We start from the raw sequence: 18,822 nt of genomic DNA, 5'->3' as shown, positions 1-18,822 counted from the left end.
GTACCTATTGTTTGATCAAATAAAACAAGCAATGCAAATGACTGGCATTGTTTGAGTTACGTTTTCCATGGCTTGATTGACTGAATGATTGACTGCTCAGCTGATTGACTGATTCCAACCTTGACTCGGGGCTTTCACATATGTACATACCTGTATTATTTTATACTCTGTTTACGTATTAAGAAGAGTTTATTCATTGAGAAATCTGTCCTTTGTTCCTGATTAAGTGAATGATTGACTGCATTTGTAACTTTTGTAACCTAATTGATTGAATGATTGACTGCTCAGCTGATTGACTGGTTTCAACCTTGACTCGGGGCTTTCACATATGTACATACCTGTATAATTTTATACTCTGTTTGCGTATTAAGAAGAGTTTATTCATTGAGAAATCTGTCCTTTGTTCCTGATTGAGTAAATGATTGACTGCATTTGTAACTTTTGTAACCTAATTGATTGAATGATTGACTGCTCAGCTGATTGACTGGTTTCAACCTTTACTCGGGGCTTTCACATATGTACATACCTGTATAATTTTATACTCTGTTTGCGTATTAAGAAAAGTTTATTCATTGAGAAATCTGTCCTTTGTTCCTGATTGAGTGAATGATTGACTGCGCAGCTGATTGACTGACTGTTTCTAACTTGACTTTTGTAACCTGATTGATGGAATGATTGACTGATTTCAATCTTGGCTCAAGATTTACATATAAGTACATACTTGCTTTATATGTATACTCTGTTTAAGAAGCAAGAAGGGACAGATTCGTTAAAAAAAAATTTTTTTTATTGATTTTATTGAATTTTTTATTGAGTAGTTGATTGACTGATTAGAACCCTAAGTCGACACTTACATTTAGGTAAATATTCTATATTCTATTGTTCTATTATTTTTTTTACTCTATAAACGAAAGATTAAGAGTATATTTGTTAATAGCAATGTCTGTATTGTTGTCGCTCCAATTATCCAATTTTAAAGCTTACAACTCCAATATTTAAATATAAATTTGTGTCCATCCCGTTGATTTCTGATGATTTTTAAGGATCGCGCTTATTCCTACCACGCCCATACCCGTTCTTAGAAGTCAACTAAATCTAATTTTCCTCAATATTGACCTATTCATGCAAACCTGATATGGAATGCTCTTTTGCTGGGCAACTATAATTACTTATTCATGAATCAAGGGATGCATTCGACTTCAACTCGACTTGGCATTTGACATTGTTGTCCAAGTTGCCAAAGTCGCCAACAGATCTTAGCCAAAGTCAATGACAACAATGCTGACCGCAATGCCAAACAATACGTGGGCCATAGTTACTTCATGGCGAAAACGGGGAAAAATTGAAGGACGGGAGCTGATGGGGCTTCAGGGCTTAGGCCATGGCAATGCGGATGAGCTGCATCGAAGCGTCAAACGTAGCCTTGGTATTTACATGTTGTTGAGTTTAAGTGACTTCCTTCCTTGCTTGGCTGGTTGGATTTTCCTTCCGGCCAGTGCCGCACTCCTTGCCGCCCCCTCTTGCACTCCCTTCCGCTGCTTGGCTTTGTTTGTTGTGCTTTTGTTAAGCATTTTCATTATTTAAATGCAATTTGGCCGCATTCCATTCCAATCCCTGCTTTGTGGCCTCTCTTTTTTAGGCTTTGCATTTGTCATATGAGTAACTATTTGCCTGGCTGCCTCCTTCTTTTGTTCTCATCCTCTTAATCGTCCTGGTCATGGGCTTTGCTTGGCTTATTCCCTATGCCTGGATATTCGATATGTCAAATGCTCGGCGCCTAATCCAGCGCCTTGCCCAGAAGCCAGCCAATCTCCGACTAGACCCTGAATACGGATCTAACCAACGTATTAATTACACAAAAAGCCCCCGCTGCCATCTACCTCTCTTCCACTCAACTGCAACTCGAGTTTCTCCCGTCTGCCTCTAATTCACTGAATTTGTTGGCAATGTTTCTGTAATTGAAAATACACATGTATGTATGTTGGCAACTTGTACCAAAAACTGCATAAACAACTTGTCGTGCAGAATAAAGTGACTCAAGTAAATTAAAATGCAAGAATGCCAAGAGGTTAAGCTTAAACTCAAGGAAAGCAAAGAAATAAACTTTAAAACATTAAGTACATTTGTAGAACAGAGTGTGGACACACGCATATTCTTAAGTTTGTGTTGAGACCCATATACATATAAAAACATTCAAAAAGAGCAGGTAAATATTGCCCAACTGACTGCCCCACTAAGCCAACTCATTGACCCCAGGACTGAGTTGCCAATTGTGACAATGTCAATTTAATTGTGGGCAGCGACTTTTTGAAGAGCTGGCAATGCGTGTTGCACATTGCAAAATGAATATGGCTTTTTTTGTGCAGCGCTGCCATATGTGCGTACAAGGTGGCAACGCCTCGATTTAAATATGTCAAATTTATAAGCAGAAGAGCTGTCAACTTAAGCTGTAGTCTAACGACAAGTTAAATATTAAATGATAAATAACTCTCTCTCTCTCTCTCTGATCTGAAGAGCCGAAAATGCATTGTTCGTTAACAACCCCGCTCTTTATAGTCAGATATTGACTGCATATGTCTAAATAGAAACTTAATGCCTACAAAATTTAAATAACAAATAATCCGAGTCATGGATTATCACATGGATGTGTCTCTAACAGGCACGACCAGCTCGTAAGGCTGAACAAAAATATTTTTATTTATGAATTCGAAGCTCAATTTTCACAGTTAAATTACGCCAAGGGGATCCATGGTAAAAAAGTTGTGAAAAAAATTATTTATCTGGTTTTCATAATGAAAATTAACAAATGGTTATTAATTCGATGTCATAAATAAGGTTGCTGACTTTCATTATCAAAATATGCCAAGATAATACCGAATGATTATTCAATATGCCTGTAACGCGTATTAAATGTAATAAAGAAGAAAATGTATTTCGAATTGATGCTATCATTAAATAATTGAAAAATACGTGTTGCATAATAAATATTTTAATAGTCTGTAAGCATTGTTACGGTGCGTGCGTAAAAGACAAGCTTCTGGCAGAGACATGAATAAATTGCAGATATTCACAATTTTCACAAGAAAAACTCTAAATTTAGAAAGGGGGGAAATGTGAATGTGTATTGTATGCAAGGAAACTGCTGATGGTATAAATTGTATATATACATATATTATTTATATGGCAGTTGGTCTGATAGACAAAACGAAAAACAATAATTTTTCAATTAATTCATGACAATTCACAAGCCGAAAGCCTTGTACCAACTGCCAGGCTGCTTTCAAGTTGAAATATATAAATTAAACCCCTTGGCAAGTATCTGGTTGGTTGGCTTCTGTATGTAAGTAATTGATTGATGGCAGTCAGCTTGACTCGCCAAAATAATAATGCGCTGGTTATTTTATTGAGTTAACTTTATTCATTCTCGAGGTATGTTAAAGACTAATATATGAATATGAATATTACTAATTAGCCCAAAGCCAAAGGCAGCCTGGTCGGCACTACTACATTGCATTGTAGTGTCAGTGCCCAATTTAGTTACTTATGTTAACTTGTATATATGTATATATATATATATGTGATTGGGCATTGATTGACTGTCAAACAGACGAGCCGCCTACCAGGCAACGCTGACAACATTTGCCTGCCCTTCGCATCCTTTGAAGCATTTTTTCACTGTTTGCTTAACTGATTATCACAGGATATTTCTACCAACTGGTCGTTACTGCTACTGCTACTGCTGCTGTTGTCTCTCTGGCAAAGTGCTTCCATGTTGTTGTCACTGTTGTGGTTGCTATTTTTGTTTTCCACTTATGGCGACAATTTTTTTTTTTGCTCTGTAAGCTGTCCCCTTTGCCATTTGCCTTTGCATGAATTGCAAAAATATTATTTCAATTTGCATATGAGTTGCTGTTGTTATTTTTTTCAGATTCAGCTCTTCTGCTGTTAATGCCATTTTGTTGTGTAATGGCTCAGAAGTTGTTTGCCTTTTATATCGTCGTCCAACTCCCTCTCTCTCTCTCTCTCTCTCTCTCTCTCTCTCTCTCTCTCTCTCTCTCTCTCTCTCACTCTCACGCACTCAAAAGCCAGCCAACTGTAACCAAGCTTTTCCCCAAAGATATTGCAAAATGTAAATATTTATTAATTTACACGTTGTTTATTTCGTGTTCCACTCAAGCGCGCCAAATTCGGCCATTGGTTTCCTTTGCAGTACACTGCAAAATATAAATGCATGCGTTTGTCAGTATTTATCATTCGATCATAAAACCCGCTCTCCGAAATATTAAAAAATAGGAAATTAATTGGAAATTAATCTAATTAATTATCTACAAACTGACAATTTTATTTACATTATCGACGGTTTAATTTACCTTACATTAAGTATCACAGAAAAAGACATTTTTCCGACTGTATAGTTATATCAACACTAAAATTTAGTTGACCGGCTCAAGGACTATGTTGATTATTTTAATATAAATAAGCAACAAGGTGGCTTTTATAGCTATTTCAAGAATCGCCCCAAGGATTGGAAACACCTTGTCATCTTTGCCGCAGCTTTAACTTGTTGGGAACTGCAAGTGTCACGCAACGGGAAAATTACAGCAAGCAACACCAAAGTCCATTTTCTGTGTGTATTATTCAGTTTACAGTTTATAGTATCTGGAAGTTTCTATAGGTATCTGAGATACACAAATTTGGCAATGACTGAGCTGCCTTTAAATGTTTGTTTGTTTCAGTGTAAGAGTTTATATATTATTCTGCCTGTCATCAAAATTGTGTTAAGCAAAACGTAAATTGCTGGTCAAGCGATTTACATTTTTGTTGAATAAGTTTCTATGTATATGTGTGAGTGTATACATATTTACCTATATTATTCAGTTGTTAATTAAAATGTATTTTTTCTCAAAGATCAAATATAAAAAAAAAAGCCAAAAAAAAATGTTTTAAAGTAAGCTTTTTGATTAATTAATTCATTTTGAATTGAAAATAAACAAAAAGAATATACTAAAATAAAGCGTTTGTGTCGCGCATTCCCTGCGTGGAGATACCCTGTCTCACTCTGATGGCTAGCAAATATTTAAGAATTCTTATTTACATCTCATGCATAGAGAGGGAAAATCCTTAAAAAACAGGAGAACTGGCTGGAGGGCAGCTTCAATGGGAGCCCAGTCAAAGCGAGCATTATAATATTTTCTGCTTTCCATTCATTTTTTTGCACGTGTAACGAGTACCTGTAATTACGGTTTATGAACAGGCTAAGTGTGGCCTCGGAACGATTCGCTTTTGCGGAAAAGTCCTCGCAAATAGTTTAGCAAGTGGCTTAAAATAATTTAATTATGACAAATTGGATTAATGCGCCACGCAAAGCCATACATAGAGTGCGGAGGAGAGAGACGGCGAGAGAGAGAGAGAAAGCGAGAGGGATCGTGAGAGTAAGTAAGTGGGCGACTTTTATGCGATGCTTTCATTTCTTTATGTGAGGTATTAACACACATAAATGCATAAATTTACCAGTGCACTTAAATGCGCTTGATTATAATACACTCTCTGTGTGTGTGTGTGTGGATGCGTGTGTGACCTCTGCTCGGTGTCACTTACAGCGGAATGTGTGCGTGTGTGTGTTCCACTCGTTGATGTCACTGGCATTTAAAACAATTTTTAATGCATTTTAATAGCCAGCAAAAGTTGTGAACGCAAAGCCAGACTTGCCATCGCTATCGTGTGTTGTTGTTTTATAATTTATGGCATTTTAACAACAATTTACAGCCATCGCCAGGGCAGTTGCGAGCAGGATGAGCATAGACCACGTCCTAGCAAAACACCAAAAAAAACTCTTTATTCCGCTATTTCCCATGGCCAAAAAACTTGAAGAGCGGCCAACTATGGCGAGCCGAAAATGAAATACCCTGGTACACATGCATCGAGAAATCCTCGTATGAGAAAGCATAATTTATGATTGATTGTTCCAGTTGGAGCCATAGTATAGAAATCCGATTTGATACGTTTTTACAGATATGTTACGAGAGTAGTAAATATCTTAGTTGCGGAATGTCATCAAGATAAACTGAAAAGCACAAAAGTTATCTACAACCAACTCATCTTTTGAACGGTTCTTCGAATGGAACTATATGATATAATAGTCAGCTGTTGATAAGATTCTGTTCATATATAAAAAGATCGGAATGACACGTACGAATTTTAATATAGTGGTTCGACTCGGCAGATTCAAACATAACTACGTTCTGCCTGCAACAGAAGGCGGATCCTAAGACTGAGAGACTAATCTGCATAAAACACACAGCCGGACAGACAGACCTGGCTACATCGACTCGTCTGTTGAGACTGCTCAAGAATATATGGACTTTATTGGGTCGAAGGCGTCCTCTTCTATGTGTTGGACTCCTTAGGGCAGAAGGGTATTAAAAATGTTGTGGCACAAGTGGTCAGCAATATGTTGATTTGGCTGAAGTGTTGCCTGTTGTCACAGCTGCCGCTGCCGCTGCCTTATTGTTCTGGTCATATAGTCTACATCTTTGACGGCTTCCCTTTGTGCTCTGTTTGTTTACCAACCACTATAAGTAACGCATTGTTGTTGCTGTTGCTGTTGTTAATGTTGGTGCGTCTTTTGGCCAAGTTCAGCCAGCGCCAAGTTTGTTTGTTTATTTGACTTTGGGTTTCTCGGGAGAAGCCTTGGCAAGGCAGCCCTCTGCTCGTTCACGCCTCGTCTCTGGCATGCTTTAATTGTTAATTTGGCTTATGGCTTTTTCATTGTCGCCTCCTTCTTGCTGCGGCTGCTGTTGCTGCTGCTGCTGTTGCCTCCCTTGACCGCAAATCATATTGGCCTTTGCCGCAACGTGTTTGCTGCAGTCCTTTTGTGGGTGCCAGTAAATGTAATGAAATCAAATTGCTCAAATTATTATTCAATTATTATTGGCACTGGCCCGTCTGGGCCGACGTCCCCAGAGCTGGGATCTAATGAAACCATTATGCGGCTGCGGTTTCCAAATTACCCTCAGGTAATTACAAAACAATCCAATTCGGTATTCGGTGCAGTATAACACTTGTAAGAAAGATTATTATAAAAATTGTCCATCATAAATACTTGCATTTTAAATGGTTTTGTTCTGGAGCCCTGAAAAATAAATGTGTAAAATTTGCAATTTACTTGGTATAACAGCTGACATGTATGAATGTTGTATAACACTTGTATATAACTATATTATTTAAACTTATTAAATGTATTCTTCTTTATTTTCATTTCAACTACATAAGTACAAGAGTTCGTTTGCGGCTTGCAATAATTTAAGGCTGACTAAACAGATATACCAGAAGTTCTTGTAAACGAGTATTGATCTTAAATTATAACAGTTGCAAGATACGCGCGCACATATCTATAGGTAAATAGCTTAAACACGTTTGGCAACTGTTATATTCTGCTTATATGCGGAGTAGAACAGTTTTAACGATGGTTTCATAGGCACTTGTGCATTGCATGATATATCTATTGAACAAGCCTGGCAACTCTATCGCACAGCAGTCAAAGAATTCTTGTCATTGCCCTACGTTCCCCCCGACAAATAGCCAAAGTCATTTGGGTGTCCTTCTCGGTGGGTTCTTGCTGGAGCTCAGTTAAAAAAAAAAGAAACAGAACGTTAATGAAAATGTGGCAAAATGAATCCTCACTAGTCAATTCGCTTGATGCTGGGTAATAAGTCAAGAACTAAATCAATTGACGCGCTGGGCTCTGCTGGCCGCTGGCATTTCGTGGTATCGTCCTTAGCCACGCCCACATTTAACCCAAAAGTTGGCTTGGCAACGGCTGTTGCGTGATCTGTTGCTGCAAGTTGTTGCTATTGCTGCGGCAGCATCAAAACAAAAAGTCAAATTGAATTACTTTTGCAACATGGCAGCCAAGTCAACGGTGGCAGCAACAGCTACTCATTGTTGTTGCCATTATATTTGTAGTGTTTCCCTACAACAGCGACAACAACACCTGCTGGCAGCCTGCCCGCTGCCCCTCAGCCTGCCTGCGGCACCTTCAAGCCAAGTGAAAAGCTATTGAAATGCAAGTGTCGAGGAAGAGGAGCGCGGCAGTCTTAACGGGCTGCTGGTCTGTTTGTCCAGCGTTGTTTTTTTGTGTTTTCCCCAGGAGCTGCCTCCATCTCAGCTTGGCTCAGTTTAGCCCGGCTCAGCTCCATTGGCAATGTGTGGGGGGGGGGGGCTGGTTGTGCGGTGCATTCACTCGCCGCAGCTTCATAGGCAAAATTGTGCAAACTTCCGCTTGAAATGAAGGCAGCTGCCAGAGGGGAGAATTTAAACACCGCCACACAATTCAACATGGTCGCGAATAAAAATTTCGTTGCATAGGTTCAGGCGCAGGATGAGACCATCTCCTGGCCGCATTCTTCTTTGGCTTCGTTACTGTCCCTTTTCAGTCTTTTGTCAGAACTAGCACAATGAAGCATAATTGAAGCAAAGCTCAGCTCAGCTCGACTAGCAGCTGCCAGTTGGCCACCTTCAGATGCGGACAACTTGTTGGTGTTGTTTCCCCCTCAATCAGTGATCCGCCCGCCCCGTGCGCCCACGCCTCTCTCCTGGCTTGCCTTTTGTATGGCACTGACAAAAAGCATTATCTGAGTTTTTGTAATTGCCATAGAAGCTTTGCCTAAGGGCTTTCGGGAGCTGAGCGCCTGATTCAACGCAAACTTTGTGGCCACTGGAAACGGATATTTAGTTGGTAATGCAAACAATTAATCAAGCCACCTATTGCTTTTTTATAAAGCAAATATATAAATATACTTTTTTTTTCAAATATTACATAATTTATGAAAGCTAATTTTTTTAGCACTCAATAATTGCATATTTAAATTACATTGGTATTTTTATTAATTATGCATACCCTCGCAAAAAAAAACATGTTAGAACTAACATTTATCTGAGTTCAATTTGTTTATTACGGGTGGAAAAAATCTTTTAAAAACAGTCTAATAATATCTGATAGAATGTAACAGCAAAAAATGTTTTTAAATCGACAGCGGATGTGAAAGACAATAAACACAGTCTGAAAAAAAATGTATAGGAAAATAAAAAAAGTGTATAACGAGTTTTTTTTAAGGAAAATCATCTAGAAAATAAATTATACAGAAGGACTGGATTTCCCTAAATTGTGAAACATCGTGATTGTATTTTTATATATATCTTTGAAAGTTCTCTTCGCAATTTACGACTTTCGGATTTATTTAACGAAGTCGGTAAAGCACCTGTTCCTTAATTTTAAGTGTGGAGCATTGCAATAAAGTTTGAAACCTATCACAAAAAACTTAAATGTTGGTCCACATAACCTTTTTCCACATAAAAGCAATCTCTCCATTGAATTTTTACGATGATCTTTGAAAAAGTAAGCGAAATTGTTTCAAACAAAAGTTTTTCATCAACTTTTTACACTTCCGGGTGAATATATACCAAAAAATGTATCCAATATTATTCCTGTCTTATCGTGCACTTTCCTAAATAAATAAATATAGCCTTCTATCTCTTGTTGTTCGGGCTGAGCGCAGTTCACCAGTCAGCCAGTCGCTCAATCAATTAGACAGTCATTCAGTAACTCAGTCAGCTATATAGTTCTTCAGACATTTTTTGTTTTTTTTTTAAATATTTATTGTATTGAATCAAAAATAGCATACATTTTTATTACAACACAGTTGGCTTAGCTGATATTTCGCCAAGCCTGGGTAGGTCGTCAGGCTTTATTCCTTCAGACATTGAGTTCGCCAATCTGTCAACCATTCTCCCATTTAATCCCTCAGTCAATCAATCAGTCAGTCAATCATTGAATCCGTCTTCAGTTGTATCAGGAAAGGTATGTGACTGGAAAGATATGGATCATGAGTACAGATATCTTTTTAGCCAGGAAATATAATTTTCTGACTGCCTTAAATATTTGTTAGCTGGAGATTTATAGGTGCTTAGATAATGCCAAAATACCAAACTCTTCATATATTTGCCTGCATCCATTTGAAATTGGCTGGGTGTTACAATCTAATCTCAACTCAGCTGGCATTTTCGCATAACTTTTCCTTACATACCAAAACAAAGTCAGAAGGGGAGTGCCTAAAAATTGGGTCAGTACACGGGCGAAGCGTCAACTGGGTCAACATCGGCGCAACAGACCCTAAATAAATAATATATACTGTTGCCAGCAGCAGCAGCAGCAGCAGCAGCAGTTGCAACAACAACTGAACTCAACTCGAGGCAAGTGCAACACGCGCTAAGCGGCTGCATTAAAAGGCCACTCAACAACGGGATGGCAAACAAGGCGCCTGGGTGGTTGGGTTGCTGTGCTGCTGGCTAAGCGGGTCGAGCGGGTTGAGAGGTAGCTGCCAGCCAAAAACAAAAGCTGCCACATGCCATTGCAACAAGAGGCCAAAACAACAGCATACTAACTGTGCACACACACCCACACACACACACTAATCGAAATGCATAAAGTTTGACGTTCAAACAGAGGGCGGGGAGCCAGGTCAGAGGTCCGGGGCGTGGTTAAAGTTGCAACAAATGATGAAATGCTAAAAAGCATGAAAGCACAATAAGCATTACAACAACAAATAAGCGCCAAAAGGCTTCTGCAGCTGGGCGTGGCGTTGGAGGGAGACGGGCGCATTCAAGTAGGCGCTTGATTACAGCAAAATGCACTTCAAAAGTGGCAAAACAAGAGGAGCTCGGCTGGCGAACGCCACAACAGTAAATGCAATCGAACAAGCAGCAACAACAAGCACCTACACACACACACACACACACACACGCACGCACGCACACACTCTCACACAGGCTACCCCGAAAAGTTTGCAAATTACATTTAAGTGACGCGAAAGTTAAGTAAAACTCATTGTGAAAATCGCAGCCATGGATGACAGCTTGGCAGTTACGATTCGTGACTAATGCTAAGCCAGGAGAAGAAAGTGGTGAAAATGCAGCCGGAGGTGAATAAGGTACAGGCGGAGGGCACCCATTCAAAGCGCTGCTGAATACACTTGCGTTGGTACTTTACAAGCCACCTGAGAAGCACCGAGAGAGGCTCTTAAGAGAAAAACTTGAGATGTGCTTTGAAAATCGTATTATATAACGATAACACAGAGAAAGTCACTTTCTATAGGTAATCCTGGTCGTTTGGTTTCATGAGTCTTCAGAGAGAAAGCTTCTTGAGAAGCACCGAGAGAGGTTCAAAAGAGAACAATTCTGCGATTGCTTGAAACTGTGAAAATTCTATCATATCATATGAAGACAATTCAAATAAAAAGTCACTTAGGGCGTCCAATTCCATTAGCCTGCTTAGATAATGTAGCTTGAGGAGCACCTAGAAGGAAAATAAAGAGTTCAACGTGTTGTTTTGTCAATGAGTGTATTGCATTCATATGCTTATAAAGAACCCTTAAGATATATAAGACGGGACAGATCAAAAAGAAAGTCACTGATGTAGAGCATCCTGGCTGATGGGTCCGATGAGCCTTTCGTTGGGCTGATCTGCTACGATTTTGGGTGCAGGTCAACCGGCGCCGGAAACACAATGGTCTTGGCGTGACTTTGTTGCACCACCACCTCATAATGATGATTGGCAATGAGCAGCGCATATGGCTGCTGGGCCTGATGCTTTTCAGCTATGGGAATCAGACTGACGCCCTCGCAGTTGATGTAGACGGTGGGCACGTTCATAAACAGGGCCACCTCGTAGGCGGCCGCCATTTTGGGGCACCAGATGGCAGCGCTGACAAATGGCAGCTGCTCCTTGGCAGCCAGTTCGCCCAGCTCCTGGCTGTGGCGAAATGTATGCAGGGTAACCACGGTGCTGGGATGGTTAACGCTGAAGAAGCTTTGATTAAAGTCGCACACGAGTATCGGTGAGCCCTCGACCATACTGTATTGGAAGCCAATGTCGTCCGGCTGCATCATGGACACCAGCTCGGCACCCAGGCATTTTGCGCGTCGCAGCGCCCTGGCATAGAGAGCGTGGCTCTTCACCTGACGATGCATCACAGTCATCCTCTCGCGCACCTTGTCTATCAACTGCTCCCGCATTGTCTCGTGCACAAAGACGGCGCCAATTAGTCCCTTGCCGATTGGCTCATACAGTGTACGCAAAAGTGGTCCAATTGCGGTATCAATATCCCCATCCTGGCACAAAATGATCATGCTGGGATCTATCCAGCGCTTGTCGCTCTCATCGCCAGGATACGGCGGCTGGCGCCAGGTATATGGTACTCTAGCCATAGCTAACTGTAGATGTGATGGAAAAAAGTATTCTCGACTTTCAACTGAGATTTTGCTGTGTTTTGTGTTAGGGACAACAACAGAAAATTGTTTTATGTTTCGAATATATATGAAGTTTAAAGCAAATTATATACAGTTAGGTCTTATTTGGTCTAACCATAAAAAAAATCTTCAATTTCGAAGTTACACATAAATTTCTTAATAGAGATGCTCCAGAAAGGGAATAAATCTATAAAATTTGCATATATATACAAAAAACTGAACTAATTGAATTTAAAGGATAAAACCTATATTTAAGGAACTTTATGAAAACTCATTTCCACCAAATACACCCCACCTGGACGGAATATGGACTTCTCAGCTTTTAGGGTTTGATTAAGTTTTAAATTTCGTTCGATCAGCTTCAAACTTATTGTCAAAGATCTTCGTGAAAAGTCATTACACACTTTTCGCAAAATCCACCGCTCTTGGTGCCAACTAAGAACAGTATTCGGGCTTGACAAACTAGACAGATATGCATAATATCATTAAACAAGCCTGCGATAAGAAAGATATGTCATCGAGTATACGTTGTCTTTTACATAAATACACAAAACTGAAAAAAAAAAAACACAAAACAAAAAACCTATGTACTTAATAAGTGTAAACACAAAACCTAACTAAGGACAGCATAACTGAAGACAAATCTATGATACGACAATATTTCTAGAGAGACAGAGCATACGACAAGTTACAACTTCTACAAAATTGTATAAATTCCTTAGCGCTGAAGCTGAAACGTTATGGATTGTAAAACAAGCAAAGGTGTTTATTAGTAAATAGAATCGGGCCAAGTTATCGATGATTTGAAACAATCTTGTACTGCGCAGGTACTATGATATTTCAAGTCTTTAGCTCTTATACGGATGAAAGCACAAACTGACCCACGGACATGGCTAGATCAACTGAGTCGGAGATGCTTCCTTCTGTCTGATAAATGCAAAACCATTAAACTTTTAGACTCTTATAAGTATACTTACAGTCTCTTATCGTATACTCTCTTTACTCATTTCAAATGGGTGCAGGGTATAAAATTATGTAAAATAAATATGTATAAAATATATATAACATCGCTATATTTAATCAACTCGACAAAAACCGCATGAACTCTATCGATCCTGAATGAAATGCATTGTGGGTTAAGTCGAGGACTTTTCAAAGCGTTAATATCAATTGCATTGGACATTTATATGATGGGGCACTCCTCTGGCTTGCCGGCTGGCTGGCTGGCTGGCAGTCGGCTTGGGTTTATCCATCACTGCCACTCGACGATGGCGATGATGGCGACACTTCTGTTTTAGCCCCATTTGCCACATGGTTACGCTTGCGTTGCGTTGCGGCTTAGCTGCCGGCTGAGCTGCCGCTTGCAGCTTGCAACATGCTGCTTGCTGTAATTCTCTATACATGTATGCGTCTGGCTCTTGTGGTTGACTCCCTCATCTCTTCCTCTATCACTCCCGCTTCATCTACCGGCTGCTTGGGCTATCCCCAGGCTGACTGCCATTCCCATTTTGCAGTTGGTTATCCCAGTGTCGCGTTGCTGGCTGACAGCTTCCTGCACTAACGATGCATTCTCACTTGCTCGCCAGCAACAAGAACAACAAAAACAACTACTTGTATCGGTTAGTGCAACTCCAGTTGACTTGAGCTCGTGGCTGCTGCCAGTCGGTCTGCCCGTCATTCATATGCCACATGCGTCTCACTCTGGTTCCTCCAGCAGCTGGGCATATGTTGGCGCCAATCGCCAGTTGTCCCCCATCTTGTTGTTGTTTTCCATTGTCTTTTTGCTCCAATCATGTGACATGCATTGAAATTGCAGTAAAACATATTTCTTAACATTCAATTGATTTAATAATGGAGAAACCAGGTTCGCACTGCCAGCAGTTGGATTTGCAATACAATTGCTTTTCTTGTATCCAGTACATGTTGCCCATAATTTCTGATTTCAGCCAGAGTAAATGCGAATTTCATTTAACGCAATAGTGTAAATGAAGCTTATTTTAGAAACTCTTTGTAAGCTAGATTTAAAATCTGAATACCGTCCAAATGCAAATCTAATCCTTTTCACAGACGAACTCTTATTTGTTCATGGTAATTTTTTTTATTTTTTGATCAACAACTTCAAAGTTTTCTTTTAATTCCTTTGATTGAAGTTCATTTATATTAAGCTGCTGGTTGACGCATAACCGACTGCCAGGACTCAATTCCAAGTATTCAGGTCCACTGGGCAATTCGCTGATTGCACTGCCAAAGGACTTGCTGTCTGTCGTGTGAATGGGTCTGTTCCAAGTCCGCTGAGCTTATCCCTCACATTTCCACAGCACACAGACTTATACGCAAATCCACAGCCCTTGCCCTGCATTCGACTGTGTTTTAATATTATGAACAATTTATTTTAATTTTGTTTTTTCCTTGTTCTTGTTAGGCTTTGTTTTTGCCTGCGCCAGGGTTGAGTCTCTGCTAGCTGCCGACTTTCCGGCCAATTGGATGCGACATGAAGCTTTAGTTTATTCCTTATCCTGTTTGTAGTTACTGGCTCCTGCCTGTTGCCTGATGCCTGGTCGCTTGTTTGCCGGAAGCGGATGTTTGATAAATTCTTTGTGTCATTTTTCATTTTCATTTTCACCATTGCTATGATAACTGTTGATAACTGGCAACCACAAAGCCCAACCCGAAACCAAACCCAATCCCGGACCCGGACCCGAGCCCTCGCCCGAGCACGAACCGAAACTGTGGATCTGACTCCGCTTCCTTGCCCTTTACCAGCTGAGCTCTGGCAGCTGCTTTGGGTAGAGTTCGCATTGTCCTTGTGCGCAATATTTTAATTTAGTTATGTCCTGGCAGCAGCAATCCCAATTTGCCAGCCACAAAGGACGCCCCAAGTGGAATGCGTTCACGAAAGCGCACTCCACTCCTGGCTATCATCATTATGATCAACTGCTGCTGTTGCGCTTGCTTCGACATAATCAAGTTGTTAATTTATGGACCGGATAAGCTGCTGCAGCTGTAAGTCGCTGCTGCTGCTGATGTTGCTGATGTTGCTGCCGCAAAGTGTTGCATGGCAATTGCTGGCTCAGCTGGCGAAAATATGTCGCCTTGGCCAGCGGCAAAAGTCAATTTGCCAAATTTGCCAAGGTTTTGCCAATGGCTTTGGCTTTTGGCTCGTAAATCTTGGCAAATCTTTGGCACTGCGACCATTGGCCAGCTAGAATTTCGCAATTGATGACTAGCCAAGTGCAGGGCTAGAGCCTCACCCACCCCACCACGCGGCCTCCCCCGTCCCCTGGCCAGTATTAAATATTCATTTGAACAAATTTGTAGAACTTGAAAAATTGGCATCCTGCTTGCGATTTTCGAGTCCCGAAATCGCTGAGCCGTGAGCGCACGGGCTACCACAGCAATTGGTACTTGCTGACAGCTCGGAGTAATCGCTGCAATCGCTGGCCGCCACCATCTGGTGCCAACTGGTGGCAACGGGTGGTGGTGCACATGACTTTGCCCCGGCTCGACTTATTTGCTTGCCTTTGCCGGGCTATCGAAGTTTGTTCAGGCATCGAAGCCTTAATGTATGCACGGAGTCTCAGGCAAAACGTGTTTATCAGTCGGCCAACATAAGACGGCAACTTCAACACAACACAACATCGCCCCCAAATCGAATTATGGCCCTGAGAGGCCAAATAAACACCCAAAACAGCTATTAGTTTGTGCTGAGGAACCTTTAAAAAATAGAAAAAAAAGACATTATCAGTCAACAAATATATCTGACCTTCAAAGTATGGTGTATATATGCGATAAGAAATTAACCGGCTTTGCCCGGATGCAATGAATAATGTTGGAAATGGAAGCAGTACGGAAATTATTTGTGCAATCCCCGCCAACTTCAGACATTAAATAAGAAAGCCGCTTAAATTGTCAATATTATTTGGGGCCTATGCCAAAGAGCAATTTACAACCATTCATTATCAATATTATTTTTTTACATTTGCTGTCATTGGTTTCATTCTTTGTGAATAAAATAAACAAATATTAATATTACAAATTTCTGCTAGATTTTAACTGGCTACCTTCCGCAATTAAGCCACTCAGACTAATATCGTGACATTTGAAGTTCACTTATATGGGTTGTTGTTGTTGATGTTCCTGATACTAGCGAGAACCACAGTCTTAGTTAGAAGTAGAATTTTCCATAACCCCGCGTTTGTGCTCACTTTTGACTCAAAAGCAAGATTCAATAAAAATGACAGCAGTAAAATTCTAGCCACAAATTTAAGGGTCACAAAATACTACTGATTATTAGAAAATAATACAAAAACAAATAACACACAACGTGAACAATATTTGGTTGCTTATTATTTCGCTATTATTTATAAGTGCAAAAGATACATGCCGGGTTATGGCATCCTCAACCCAGTCTCTTTGGGCTGATACTTTGGACTTAACACCGTTTAGGTTTATTCAGCTTTAAGCGTAACTCTTTCTTCCCGGCGCTCTTTCCGCCATCCAGCAGCAAATTTGCACCTTTATTGGCCGACATGGAAACAAATTCTCGAGGGAGTGAGTCGGTGGGTTTGGGTAAACAAAAGCGTTTGATAAAACACTTAAATGGTTTTTGAAACGTTTTGCATATTTGGGCAATTCATCGTCAGGTTCGGAGCATGAATTTAAGGCAAACAGCTGCGCTCAAATTAAAAAAAGAAATGGAAAAAGAAGGAAAAACTTCATTAAACAATGAAACAATAACAGTTATTTTCACTGTCATCACACGCACACACACACGCACACACATACGCACACACACACGCACACACACACTCACAGCCATCTATACACACATCTAAGCCCCAAGATTTATATTCGTTTTACACCTGTGGCGCTTCGTTTCTCATTCGCTCATCAAAATTGCTGCGTTGGCAGCTCTGCACCTGCCACACCCCCCCCCCCCCCCACCCCCCACTCCGGTTGCCAAACCGCCCAACCCCCACCAACCCCATAGTGGGCATGCAAACAAGCTGAAAATTCATTAAACTCGAGCAATAAATTCTTTTAATTGTTTTCTTTGCCCTCTTCCCCTTCAAACAATATTCGCCCAGTCGAAGGTTCGACGTGCAGGGATGCCAACTTGAGCAGGACTAAGTGAAACGTATTTTTTTTCGGTTTGACACAATGTAAATATTTAAATGTGTTGTTCCATTTTTACTCAGTGCTCTCTAGAAAATTACAAAGAGCTAAGATAAATGTAAACATAGTTTGAATAAAGCTGAGCCACTTAACAGTTCTGTATGGTCTTCATTTTATTTTAGGGATTCTATTTTATACCCTCAACATACTAAAAATGGTTAAAAAGGGTATTAAGTTATGGTGGAAATGTATGTAACAGGCAGAATGAAAGATCTCCGACCCCATAAAGTGCAACATATCCATGGTCAGGATGACGAGCTAAATCGTATTAGTCAAATCCTATAAACTATAAAAGAATGGGATTTAATATTTGGAATATATATTCGCATTGCGTATGGTAGCAATATGTGCACAACATTTATGTTTTCAATGCCTCCAAACATATTGATAATATCGATAAGAATAGATTTAAATCGATTTAACTCGAAAGCTATAATAGCTTCTTTCGCTTCTTAGATATCACCCCTATTGCCTTCTAAATTGACAAAAAGTCTCATATTTGAAGGTAGAGGGAAGGCGATATATACACACCTTTTAGTGCTACATTTGACCACTGAAAATTTCCTATAGATCGGACTGTAAACACCGACGGTACAAGAATACATTTCGCTAAGTGTATATCCAAGTCAGGGACTCCTGTCAAGAGCACTTTTACTTACTTTCCTTTAACCAGAATATTACAATCCTGATGTCATTATTTAACAATAATATTACGTATAGAAATCATAATGACAATTTTAAAATATAAAAATTATCAGTTGCGTTTACTAAAACAGATTTTTCGTTCTCTTTTAAGTGTACTAAGTTGAAGTCACAGTTCAAGAGTATATAATTCGTATTGTAGTCAGCCTTTGTTATCGTTCATCTGTAGAAGTTGGAATATGGGTATGTTCAGATAAGTGCAAGTCTGTCCTAAGCTTTCTATTTGGGTGCAGGGCATACTTAGTAAGCGGATCAAGTGTTTTGTGTACACCGTAAGGCAATGCCTTAATGTTTTACGTGATTGCGCTTTGGCAGGTCTTTGACGTGGTTCTTCCAAATCCTGTTACCATTCCCATTTACATTTGTCATACCTCGTGCCGTTGCCATTAATTGTTTGTCAGTATTTTTTTGTTGTGTGGAAACGGCAGGTGCTACCTAAACTGTACTTAATTAGGGTAAGCAGCCCAGGTGGAGCTGCATACTTTGTCAGTTGCATCATTAATAGCAAAATGTTCCGAGTGAGGGTGGGCTGGGTGTCAGGCACCCCATAGCTAATGAACTCCACAGCCTGACTGTCAAAAAAATTAACTAATAGTTTTTTCTTTCCTCTCTCTCCCCCTCTCTCTTTTCTCTTATTGC

General features: G+C 40.1%; 1 protein-coding gene across 1 annotated transcript; it reads right to left on the bottom strand.

Annotated features, from left to right (window-relative positions):
- Nucleotides 1–11,381: 11,381 nt before the first annotated feature.
- On the bottom strand, nt 11,382–12,380 carry LOC135440473 (uncharacterized). Its single transcript, XM_064699663.1, has one exon. It carries the CDS (start codon nt 12,262–12,264, stop codon nt 11,524–11,526), a length of 741 nt encoding a protein of 246 aa, XP_064555733.1. The 5' UTR covers nt 12,265–12,380; the 3' UTR covers nt 11,382–11,523.
- Between the last annotated feature and the right edge of the window lie 6,442 nt (nt 12,381–18,822).

This window comes from Drosophila montana, unplaced genomic scaffold (assembly GCF_035044405.1).
Source record: "Drosophila montana isolate Dmon_TW-CO22-7 unplaced genomic scaffold, ASM3504440v1 contig_1624_1, whole genome shotgun sequence".
NCBI classification, from domain to species: domain Eukaryota; kingdom Metazoa; phylum Arthropoda; class Insecta; order Diptera; family Drosophilidae; genus Drosophila; species Drosophila montana.
This window is presented reverse-complemented; position numbering and strand designations above follow the sequence as displayed.

Coding starts and splice junctions, on each gene's coding strand:
- LOC135440473 (XM_064699663.1), bottom strand. CDS start 12,264: ATGGCTAGAGTACCATATACCTGGCGCCAGCCGCCGTATCCTGGCGAT.